The 12,617-nt window shown below is 41.5% G+C and overlaps 1 protein-coding gene and 1 long non-coding RNA gene across 3 annotated transcripts; both read left to right on the top strand.

Moving 5' to 3' along the window:
• The first annotated feature begins 3,161 nt into the window (after positions 1–3,161).
• Positions 3,162–5,789, top strand: LOC120546287. Its single transcript, XR_005636852.1, has 2 exons — positions 3,162–4,009; positions 5,345–5,789. It is a non-coding gene; the product is annotated as an uncharacterized LOC120546287 (long non-coding RNA).
• Positions 5,790–7,133: 1,344 nt separating this feature from the next.
• On the top strand, positions 7,134–12,336 carry eif2b4 (eukaryotic translation initiation factor 2B, subunit 4 delta). Of its 2 annotated transcripts, XM_039782040.1 has the most exons (14): positions 7,134–7,242; positions 7,768–7,799; positions 7,912–8,107; positions 8,328–8,516; positions 8,612–8,694; positions 9,175–9,207; positions 9,748–9,839; positions 9,973–10,087; positions 10,498–10,574; positions 10,736–10,838; positions 10,995–11,122; positions 11,391–11,568; positions 11,701–11,881; positions 12,013–12,336. In XM_039782040.1, the coding sequence occupies exons 1-14, from the start codon at positions 7,221–7,223 to the stop codon at positions 12,210–12,212; spliced, it is 1,629 nt and encodes a 542-aa protein (XP_039637974.1). In that variant the 5' UTR covers positions 7,134–7,220; the 3' UTR covers positions 12,213–12,336. The 2 variants fall into 2 exon arrangements, with proteins under 2 accessions (XP_039637974.1, XP_039637975.1); XM_039782041.1 differs by lacking the exon at positions 9,175–9,207.
• Positions 12,337–12,617: the final 281 nt, after the last annotated feature.

The following is a 12,617-nucleotide window of genomic DNA, read 5'->3' as shown; positions in this document are numbered from 1 at the left end:
GGACACAGGCCCCAGGGCAACACCCAGAACCCTTTTATGTCCTAATTGTTTGGTTGGTGAGAAAAGTCAGAGATGTGTTTCCTGTCATAACACCTTTTGCTGCTTTAGTAACAGATCAGAGCCTAATTAGGGTGCCATATTTCAAGAAATCTATATCTTTCTTTCTTTATTTTTATTTCGAAAAAATAACAATAAAATATAAAAACACAATAAGTGCATAGCAACACACCAAAGAGAAAAAAGAATATCTATAGAGTATTACAAATAATATTTTCAAACTGTCCGAAAAGGAGCGGGATGAATATTTATTATTATTATTTCCCACCCACCCCTCATTCAACTTTAAATAGTTCCTGTATATATATATATATATATATATATATATATATATATATATATATATATATATATATATATATATATATATATATATATGAATGAAGCTAAATGTAATCAAGAGAGGACCACCTTTTGTTTGTACATGACCAATGTCGAATTATGTTAAATTGTTACATAGAGCTAAATAGAGATTCTTAATAAGATCATCATTAGAATACATTTTACAGTCCTTCATTCACATATCTAATAACCTCAAAGCATCCATCTTAATGCCTCTGTCCCCTCTGGGAGTGAGTTGCCTTCACCTCTCCATCACCTGTTCTCTCTTTTAGCCTAAATGCCAGTGACCTTTGCCCTTTCTGCTACATCGCTTTACCACACGGGACCAGGCTCCCTGCAACAGCTGTGTCAACCTCAGCCCTGGCAACTGGTGTGCCCAGGGAAGGACAGAGAGTGGCATTAATGTCAGACGACGTAATGAGTCAGCAACATGGCACTCTTTAAATGTTGGTTTCTCATTGAAGCATCGTTATCCTTTACCCGTTTTAAATGTTAGGTTGTTACTTGCTCATATGGTGGGATTTTTTCTCTCTTACTTGCTGCATCTTTTCGCTCTTTGCTCTAGTTCCTTAGTAATACACACAATACATTATAATCTACAGTATGTCTCACATCATTTTTCACTTTGATTCATTGTTAACTCTCCACCTCCCGCTGGGAGTTTCCAAAGAACAGGGGTTAATCTGCGAGGTTGTCCCATCCTGTGCATGTGCAGGACCTGATCTGGTGTCAGCTGCCAGTTTATTTATACCAATAGAAATCCATGCTATCCACTGTTGAAGAAACTGCTCTGGGGTTAGTCAGTCTAACTCCTACTGTACCTGCTGTCCCGAGGGAAATTATTTCCTCCTGCCAAGAAAAGTGTGTTGTGACCTCCCCAGAAGCAGTGGGACATTGGCAACGGGGTAGATGGGTATGACAGAGGGGAAAAAAGTGATTAGCAAACGGGGGCCCCGGTATGCGAACACGGGTTAAAAATAACCTCACTGACCCAATTTGTCGATAACATGCAACACGACTGCTGAGCCCCTGTGCTGTCTTCTTCCAATTTTGGCTTAATTATTCTTTTAAATAAACTATGAACTTTTAAAGTAGGGAAATCTTAACGTTGAATCACATTCACACATTAGATGATCATGATCGTTTTTCATTAGATCTATAAATTGATCAGCAGACTGATGATTGGAACTCAAATAAATTAAACAGAAGAGGGGTTGACAGATGAAAAGAAATCACAGAGTAAGATGAGATCTTTTGCATGACACATGATGAAAGAGAAGCAGATGATTAGATGAGAGACTTTGGCTGCCCTGTTTGTCGGCCAGTTATGTGACAGTGATCAGCTGTCCTGTTAAGAGGAACAGCAGGATTATGATTTGTGTCTTAACCATTGTGTCCGGTGTGAGCGACCGAGAATCCACTCAACACCAAAAGTCATCTGATATTCCCAACACTCCAGATATATCTGGCAAGGCCTTGGCGCATAGCTAACATTTGTGGAAATGTTGCATTTGTGATACACCCTGGCTTTGAGCCATGGGAAATATTGAACAACTGTCGAATTTAGACAACATCCTGTGGCGGAGAAAAACGGGAGCTACAAAGATGTGATGGGGTGGCTATTTGTGGACGGCGAGTGCCTCGAAAATAGCGAGAGGTTTAGGTTTCAATATAAGCCCCCCTCTCTGAGCTCGAGCTTTCTGTGAATGAGGCCCGGGTTCCTATCACACCCAACCCCAGCGCTGATTTTAGAACACAGGTGTTGACCTTAGTGGAGCGGCTTGTGCTTGCAGCAGAGGAAAATGAACCCCTGAGCTCGGCCTGTTTGCCTCCACAGTATTGGTGATCACTGTATGCTCACACAGATGCTTCGAAACAGACATATAAGGATCTACCGATTCTATATGATCACCTAGAAGATAATTAGCAAGTACGATGAAAAAAAATGATATGTGTACATGATGGCTGATGAGAACTAGTTGCACTTCAATTGGCAACTTACTCTTTTTTATTTTTACCAATTTCTTAGATTTTTCCCTCCCCACAAATGCAGCTTATATTACATTCATTGTTGCTTTGTAAGTGTCATGGCTGCAGGATGGTCACCTTGTGGCCACCGGAGAATTTATTGCTTGTGTTTATGGTGCCACAAGAGCACCCGTAGAACTTATTCACACTTCTCACATATCATTGGCTGTGCTTCATTAATGGAGGTTTTCGTTACAGTTTCTCAAATCATTAACCACATTTGGTTGAGTCTTAAGCAGATTGCTTTGTCTTGTGGCTACCCTACATAGGTCATCATCTGCACGACATCATGTGATCACGTAAAAATTGTGAATGCTTTGTCAACGTTCACTTTTTCCTATACTGTAAATGATACAACAAAACAAGAGTGAAGCGCAGAAAACAAACTGGGATGAAACTCAACCTTGGTTTCAGCTGTAACTCGTGGCCTGCTGTAACTTCTGTTCTGCCTGTACCCCCCAAACCCAATAAAACACGCCCATCGTGCAGTTGCTTCCTTGTTTCTCTCTATCCCTCTCTTACTCTCTTTTTCTTTTTTTTTCCTCCAAAAAGGAGCCATTGACATTCGGTGTAAAATACAGGCAGGGTGGGGTGGGGGCTGAACAGAGAAACGGCAGGGGTGTAGGGTATCTCGAGCCCAGTGCGAACAGCTGAGAGGTGTGATTTCACAGGCTGGCTCCCCCCTGTCAGGGCCCTGATTGGGCTGGACAGGAGGCGCAGGAGAGGCCCGGGCTTCTAAAGGACACCAACAGGTGGGAGGCCGCTTTGGAGGGGGGTGCTCCTGGTGGGATAGAAAAGGCCGATCTGCAAGGCCTGTTGTGGGCACAATCCACCGGGCCAGATATGGAAGAGGATGGTTGATCGCAGGATAGCTGAGGTGAAGAGAGCAGAGGGGCAGGATAAAGTTGTGGAATGGTTCTTGGGGAGGGATAGTTGAGATGATTTTTAGCTTTAAAGGGTGGAAAGGGCAGCATCAGGGACAAGGCATAAGGTTGGTCTGAGAGTTTAGTCTTTTCGGTGTGTTTCTGGTCACAGTGTTCCCTTTTCAATCTCTGCTTTCTGACCAACAAGTTTTTGTAATTTTTTTGTTGGTGGTTAATGTAAAAGGTTAATATTTGACATCAACAAATGGACAGTACATTGACATGGTTTTCTGTTGAGTCAAAAGTCTTACAGATTCAGACGTTGCAGACTTTTTAGTCATTCTAGTTTCCTTGATTTGCAGCACCATGTGAAAAAAAAGCATTGGTCAAACCAGTTGTTAGATGTTTTCTGTATGTTTTACGATAGATAAGCACACCATGGCAGAGCCTGACACCTCTGTCAGGTGAGGGGAAGCTGAGGGTGTGACACAGGAAGGGATCAGGAAATTCTCATCACAGTCTAAGCAACGAAAAAGGGCTAGTCTTTCTAATGGCCATTTGGTTCGGAGCTGGTTGACATAACAGTGGTTAGGTTGATCAAGGAAGTCATCGCAAGACAGTGTAGGAGAGGCTGGCTGAACCCAATGTGGCCTGAAGCTCAACTCCAGCTGCCCACCACAAGAAAACCACAATAGGAGACGCAACGGGAGTCAATAAAGGTGAGTAAAAAAACATTTTCTATGCATTTTAAATATAAGCCCTTTTAACATTGATTTCTTATTTCTGTTCTTAAGAAATTACATTATTACAGTTGTTGGGACTTAGCATGGCATAATATTTAGGAAATAGCAGAGATTCTGACCTTTGTCTCTTGGATGTCAGAATTTGCCTCGCCCTTTCAGAGTTATTTAAACACAAGGGAGTTCAGCATCATCACATTAGCATTACCCATCAAAAAACTGCATGGGCTGGCATTTAGCTGTATTAATCTTAAATCTAATACTTATTGTCAGGTACAAACAATATTTCTTTTCGTATCAGATAGTCCTTGTATTAGAAGATAACAGTAGGGGAAAAAAATATGAAATTAACCTTAAATAAGCCATACTTCTAACAGCAATAAACTTTAAACTATGTCAAACTAAAGTTTGAATATCTAACAAGTCTGTGGCGCAGATGACCGAAGCCGCCATGTTTCTTTAACCCTATCCTTCCTCCCTCGCTCTGTCACAGTTAACCATTGTTAAGCCGGTTGTTCCTGCTACTCTGCAACTGTGACTATGAAAGGGTGCTTTGTGTCCGAGGAGCGGTGACTCCAGTTGTTGCCCCTTGTGAGGACATGCTTCCTTATATCCCCATATTAATACATCACTTATGGAATGTAAGGAAGTGTGTGGTTTCAAGGGGACTTGAGCGCCAACCTCACTGGGAAGTAGAGACACACTGATTTGGTTTTTGATTTAATGTCTATTTTTAAAATTGAATGACAGTTTTAGAAGATGTAGCTTCATTCTCCACGATTGTCTGAGTGTACCTTTGTCTGTTTCATGAGATGGGAGGGGGATATCAGGGTTAATGAGCGTGTGTGTGTGTGTGTGTGTGTGTGTGTGTGTGTGTGTGTGTGTGTGTGTGTGTGTGTGTGTGGCAGGACAACAGGTGAAAGGCCTGTTCCCTCTCCTTCAGCTCAGGCACATGCACAGTTAGTATTACTCAGGGACTTCTTGACAAAATTCCTGCCCTGCCCCAACGGCTGACAGTCAAGGAGGATTGACAGACCACAGCTGTCACCCATTATAGCAACCGCTCTCAAAAAAGGAAGAGGGGAGGGAGGGCAGAGATGTGGAGCTGTCACTGAGAGTGAGGGTTTGCTCCTGTAGGCTGGATTTGGAAGGAAATAGGGCGATGTCACCTGCTGTCAGGGTTCCCAAACCCTTTAAATAGGAACTATCTGCATGGTTACATGGAGACACTCGTTTCTGTGTTGTAACTATGCAGGATATGTCTGTAGTGACTCAGTGATAACATTATTTTTTTTTCTCTCTGTGTTTCATCAGGTAAGGCTCAAGAGGACATGATGGCCTGACCCCTCGAAGATGATTTCCCCTTACTATTTCCTCTCTTTCTCCTCTCTCATGTCCTTCTTTTTCTATGTCCTCTACCCCTATAACCTTCCCTCTCTCCCCCCTCCTCACAGCATGTCCCCTTCCTGCTCCCCCTCGCTCAGCCGCCTCTTGCAGCTGAAGCAACACGCCTTGCTGTGGCTGGTCAAACGGAACCAAGTCAGGTGTTTCTGTGAGGTTTGGTCCCCTTCAACCAGCTACTGCGTCGTGAATTCAGTCAGCGTGGAATCAAAGACACAGTGGCGTTGTGGTGTACGCTGCATACTTTGGGGGGTTTGTTAATGATAGATTATTTTTGTTCTCTGGTAGTTTGGTGTTGGTTGTTTCCTGTATGACAGTGGATGTTTGAAAAAGCAAATAAAAGATTGCTGACAACATACAATGGTGAATTAAAATTTCTTCAAAATGTCTTCTTCTAAAATGAAATATGCATAGAGTCAAATTTCCCTATACGATACCATTTAAAACTGTGTATGTAGGGTTTTTGTTGTGTTTGATAAATAATAGAGTGGTAGAAAATAATTAACCTTTGCCCAAGTATTACTCTGATAACAGTCTATGTAGTCAGTACAGTTAAAGTCTGATGATAACATTTTGCATTACACTACAAAAGGCTCCTTAATTGGTAGTACATATGTGCAATACATTCAAAAATACCTCCACCAGAAAGGGAAATGAGACTCTATGAGACTTGGTGACTGTAAAATAATAATAATAATGATAAGTAATAATAAGTAATAATAAGGTTATGATGACTTTTGTTAACCCTGTTTTCCATTCATGTAGGATTATGTTGTGAGAAGCTGTAGTCTTTGTCATATGTCCTTTAGCGTATTCAAAAAGGCAGCAGAAAAAAAAACATGAATCTAGTGACCTGTAAATGGAATTGCTCAATATGAAACGGAACGTTTATTTTTTGTCACAAACAAATAAAAAATATGCAGTGTGGTTAGCCATCTATAGCAGTATGAAGCCATTTTCAGATATGCATCTCATTACATAAATGTGATAGAGGAAGTAATTCAGGAAATTGGACAAAAAATACAGACACTACAAAAATGTCATTATCACCATACAGTATGTGCATTAATAACACTCAAAGTCTTGGATCTCATTTAAAAGATGTTTCATCCTCTTTATTTGTGTGATTGATTCTTTGTTTAAAACTCTTGAGTCAAATTGCATATCAGTGGCCTGACAGTGCACCCTGAGTCTATACCAGAGAATTCAGAACCACGGACAGCCTCTCTGCTTCTAACAATAATATTGTTTATGTTCAGTGATGTTTGGTGTTTTTAGTGATAATGTAGCCAAGGCCAACAAGACAGACTGGAGGTCTCTGAAGAAACTATCCTGTTCTATGAAAGTCCCAGGTTTGATACCCATTTCCATCACCCATCTGTGCGTCCTTGAAAAACTCATGAAACCCCTACACAAGAAGTCAGCAAATACCAAAAATGTTAATAAAAAGAATAGCTTGCGTGTTCTATTTGTTTGGTGTAATATACTGCATTTTTGTATGTTATGATAAAGAAGGCTAACTTTCAAAATGGACCCTCTCTGAGATATACAGTATGACTTCAGACTGAGATGTAGGCTAATATAGAACAAAAGCTTACAACTACCAACCATTTATAACAAAATAATTCATCATATTAAATTAATTACTGCTAATTTAATCACATCCCATCGAATAGAGGCGATAGCAGCATTTGCTAATCCACAAGGGGGCGATATACGTTTTCCAGAGTGGTAGTTTTCTGCAGCAGCAGTCAGCAGTCAGCAGAGGAAGTTAAGCAGCATCGTAAACATGGCTGACAGTGGAGTGACAGGTGAGTTCGGGAGTGTGTAACAGCTGGACTTTATAACTGTTTCTTGGTATTATGATAACTTTGCTGTGGGCGCAGCGCGGAAATGTCTTCCGTTTATACTCTGTGTTTTTGTGTTTGTGTGTGTGTGTGTGTGGGGGAAACCCTCTGCTTGTGCTGCTAACGTTAGCATTGCAAGCATGTCAACGGAGCGCGAGACAGTACGTTAACGTTTGTAGTTTAACGGCAGACATCGTGATGCCATTGCATCATCTTTTCTAATAGTAATGAACAGAACAACTAAAAATGCCTGTTTTAAGTTTGACTGTGCTGTGCAGGTGATGGTAACGTTAGCCAGCCAGTAATGCGACTGGTGTCGTTAGCATGATGCAAACCTAGCAAGTTCAGTGTCATACAGTCAGCTAACAATATCACCAAAGGACTGGTAGGTAAATAAAGACTGGTCCTGTCATTACTGCGCGTTGTCAAAAACAACAGTATGCGACAAATTGATCATAATTATATAATCATCCATTGGTTGTTTTACAGATGAACCTAAAGATGACGTTCATCGAGCAAAGGTTAGTAATGTAACGTTACTTACATTTTGTTCCACGGTATTCATAAAAGGCTACATATTTGGCTTAATTTGTGTTTTTTTTTCAACCCCTGCTTGACATGTTTGCTTAATAGTCTGAAGGCAAAGAGCTGACCAAAGAGGAGAAGCAACGGCTGAGGAAAGAGAAGAAACAGCAGAAGAAAAACAAAGAGAGAAAAGATGAGAAGGCTTCACAGGAAAGTGAAAAGAAGAAGAAGAACAAAGAAGAGAAGCCTGTCAGTGCAGCTGCCCCAGGTTCCCAGCCTCCAACACAACCCTCAACACAGAAAGGTGCATATTATATGGACACCACCAATGACTGATGTAGTTGAATGCATGGAAATGTGTCACATAACCCCAATTGTATTAATTTGTCACAGCAGATTGCTGTGCAGTGAGCATCAACTGCTAGCAGCTGAAAGTGGATCACATATGTGATATTTGTGAAGTAAATGTTCTTTCTGTGATCCAATAATTAATCTGTACCCTGACCTTGCTGTGTGTCCCGCAGCTCCTTCAGCAGTGCCTGCTCCTGCACCGGTTCCTGTGCCTGTCTCAGAAACACCTGCCCTGGCAGACAAGCCAGCTAAGAGTAAAGCAGACTTGAAAGCAGAGAGGAGAGCTCGGCAAGAGGCTGAGAGGGCCTCCAAACAGGCTGCAACAAGCAAACCTAAAGCACCGCCTAATGAGCTGCAGCCAGGTACTGTTGTAGCCAGGAGGTCTGCGTAAGTAGTGACACTCTGAAATTCTACTTCATATACTGTGGAGAAAGTCACACTTTTTCTGTGTTTCCAGTGGTGAAGAGGCTCCCAGAACATGTCCAAGTGGACAACCCGGGCGTTTTAAAGAAACTGGCAAAGAAATTGGAAAGACAACAGGTTAGCTACTTTATGTGTCATCTCTAAAAACCTTCAGTCATAAAAGCATGCTTTGTCTGATTTAGGAGAGCTTGCCTTGACATAATGAGCATACACTGCCAGTCATACATTTTGTGAGCATCCTATTTGTTGGCATTTTTTGTTTAAATCTTGAGCACAATGAGATGTTGACTCCCATCAATCTTATTGGTAATAACAAACACCAAATGTCTGCTGCAGGTGCCTAATGAAAGGGATCAAGGATATCTATGCGATTTCCAGTTACATTTGGTCACTTCCAGTAAAATGAAAGTAATTTCTGAGTTAACTTATAACTTGTCATTACTCATTCTTTAATGATAGTTCTTAAACCGTTGTCATCAACCTTAAAATACAGTGTGTTAAGAAATGGCAGTGTGTAATTCATGTTTTGTCACTGGTTGCAACCTCACATAACCATGAGTCATAACTGCATGTGATCATACCTAACATTTCTTTCAGACACCAGGGTGCAATGCTGCTACAAATGTAAAGGTCTGACTTTCCTAAATGTAAATGTGTGCCATTGACATTTGTCTAGTTTTGTTTGCTAACCTGTAATCGTTATCGTACTGAGCACCACTATGGAATTGAAAAGTTAAGGATGCAAATTTGTTGTTTGGTCCATTGAGACAGAGGTGGTGTGTCGGTGGGATGTGTTCGTTTTAGAGGGTGGTAACGTCTTCATCGTTTCTTTTTGTTCTTTGCATGTTTACCCACAACACTGAGCTGTTTGCTGTGCAGGTTTATGTTTGCACTCCATCTTTGTGTTTGGAAAGTTTTTACAACAAAATCATACATAATAAAACTTAGTTTTTCTGTGTTGCCAAAGAGAAACATTTGAGAGTAGTCTTTAATCGGTAATACATGAATTTGGCTCTATAGCAACCTATATTTATCACTGTGGTCCATTGAACTTTACTTATGAATTTTGCATAGGCTGTGCTGTGAATGTGTGTTAACCTCATGGTGTCAGTTTTAACCTCAGAATTCTTGGGAATTGATGACAGTGGGCTCTTATCTGATTCATTTCAGATCCCACTCCGGTCAGACTACGGCTACAAAGTCAGCCTGTTTTCTCATCTCCACCAGTACAGTCGCAAAGCCCCTCTAACACAGCAACTCAGGTAAACTGACAATATACTATATAGTACAGTAAGTTGTTTGTGTTGTCTGAGAAGAGTTAGATTTATGTAGTGCCCATAATTTGTCTTAATCTCTTAAAATGACTTTACATCAGACTGTTTTTGTCTGTTGCAGCATTCCCTCCACAGTGATTCATCCTGCTATAGTTCGCCTGGGTCTCCAGTATTCACAGGGCATTGTGGCAGGATCCAATGCGCGCTCTGTTGCCCTGCTGCATGCCTTCAAACAGGTACAGAGAACACACTGTTTAGGCTTTACCGTCCCATTGTCCTTCGTCTCCTGTGTTTAGACCAAAAAAGCAAGGTTTCATTTGTTTGTAATTACCTACAATGAAAATGCAAGATGGAGAAACACTCCTCATAGCCTTCATGTTGTTGCAATGTTACTGTTACTGGTTCCTTCAGTTCCTCCTTCATACAAAGTTAAGTCAGCAATACAGTCCAGTATCAAGCAATGCAAAGTTCAGCTCCTGGCTGTCCATCCAACAATGCAGCTCAGCGTCACATTTTCAGCAGCAAGCACACCCACCGTAATATCTTCAGAAATTGCATTCTCTAATGTTAGGTTGACACACTTTTTTTTATTGTGAACAGATTTAAAATGAACAAACTAAAAGCAATGTTATTTTTCCCGCTTCAGGTAATAAGGGACTATACTACGCCTCCAAATGAGGAGCTATCTAGAGACTTGGTCAACAAGCTGAAACCTTATATCAGGTACAAAAAAAAAATTGTTTAGTCATGTATCATGACTTAGTTTTACTGAGTCTTAATCGGCAAATGTTTTACTACTAACTGTTCTCCTAATGTGCCACTTAATGAATTAAATGTTAGAGTTTAACAAATAAAATTAATCGTTTGACTTATTTTTCTTGCAGTTTTTTGAATCAGTGTCGCCCTCTGTCAGCCAGCATGGGTAATGCAATCAAATACATCAAGAAAGAGATCTCCAATATTCCTAGTCAATGCAAAGAAGAAGAGGTCATTGTTACACTTGTTTTTCTCACAATTCAGCCAGAGATCATAAAGTTAACATGTTGCAGCGGACCTATTCTATAGATTAGACTTAATATTACTGATTACTGTTGCTATCTCTCCCCCCCCACCCCCTCATGCAGTCTCTCTTTCTCTGTTTAGGCAAAGAGCAAACTGCTGAGCTGTATCGAGTGCTACATTGATGAGAAGATCATCCTTGCTGCTAAAGCTATTGCCAAGTCCTCTATAGAAAAGATCAGTAATGGAGATGTCATTCTAGTTTATGGATGGTAAGCCTCTGAAAGCTGACATGCAACTGTGTGTATTTTAGTTTCAGCTGTAGAGTCTGCAGTTCCCTGTTACCAAACATTGCTTCATTGTTTGTCATGCAAAACAAATGCAACACTCGTGTATCCAGACCTAAAATCCTACTTTTTAACCACGCTAACACTTTCTCTTCCCCATTTCTGGTCTCGCCCATAAAACTCTCACTCTCCTTCCACATTCTCCTCTGACATCACCGCCATCTCTCTACTCCTGTTTCCTTTCTCTGCTCAGCTCGTCGCTGGTCAACCACATCCTGTGCGAGGCCTTTGAGAAGAACATAAAGTTCCGTGTGATCGTGGTGGACAGCAGGCCTCGACTGGAGGGCCGGGAGGCCCTGAGGCGCCTTGTCCAGAGAGGCATCAGCTGCACCTACGTCCTTATCTCGGCCGTCTCCTACATTCTTCCAGAGGTACATTCGAGCCTTGGTAGAGAGAGCAAGGCATTGATATTTACCCAAGGAGTAGTCAAAGCACGTTCAATTTCTTTACTCAGTTTTTTTTGTGCGTTTATGTCATAACACCTTGAACTTGGGCCTCCATAGGTATCGAAGGTGTTCCTTGGCGCTCACGCTCTGCTGGCCAACGGTTACGTAATGTCTCGCGTGGGGACGTCACAGATAGCTCTGGTGGCCAAAGCCTTTAACGTGCCTGTGCTGGTGTGTTGTGAGACCTACAAGTTTTGTGAGAGGGTGCAGACAGATTCCTTCGTGTCCAATGAACTAGGTATGGGGGAAATAGTCTGCGGCTCGTTGAATTGTTGAACATAAATATAAAATTTCAAATGCTGACTCTGTATCGATCAGATTTCTTCCAAACATCAGATTAGAGAATGAATCTTTATCTGTCCTCGCCAGATGACCCCGATGACCTCATTGTGACCCGTAAAGGGAAGACTCAGCTAGAGCACTGGCAGGACGTGCCCTCACTCGGCCTGCTTAACTTGGTGTATGACGTGACGCCGCCTGATTTCGTGGACTTAGTCATCACGGATCTGGGAATGATCCCGTGCACCTCGGTCCCTGTGGTGCTGCGAGTCAAAAACGTGGACCAGTGAACGACCTCCTGCTCACATCAGTCTCTGTGTTTTTGATCTGGGGAGTTTGCGAGCTTGAATGCTTGCATACCAAATGCTCTTAGCATGCAATAAATATATATCTGAAATGGCATAAGCTTTTTAACCAGAGTCCATGTGTGATTTTATGATAGGATTGGATAATTACAGAGGCTTGATTCTCTTGGGGTGAGGAGGGTAGTTCTGTCCTTTTTAATATTGGGTATAGGCACGAAGTTAATAGATCCATGTTGTGAACTGTTTCTTTACAACAGAACATTTAATTGCCATTATTTAGAACAGAACAATTCCACTGTGTTTCACAACACGCACTCGTGGTCAACCACAGCATGCAATTTTAAAAGCAGCCAGAAATGCTTCCCTAATTACAGTTGGAGCTGCAGTATC

This window comes from Perca fluviatilis, chromosome 18 (genome assembly GCF_010015445.1).
Source record: "Perca fluviatilis chromosome 18, GENO_Pfluv_1.0, whole genome shotgun sequence".
Classification (NCBI taxonomy): Eukaryota; Metazoa; Chordata; class Actinopteri; order Perciformes; family Percidae; genus Perca; species Perca fluviatilis.
This window is presented reverse-complemented; position numbering and strand designations above follow the sequence as displayed.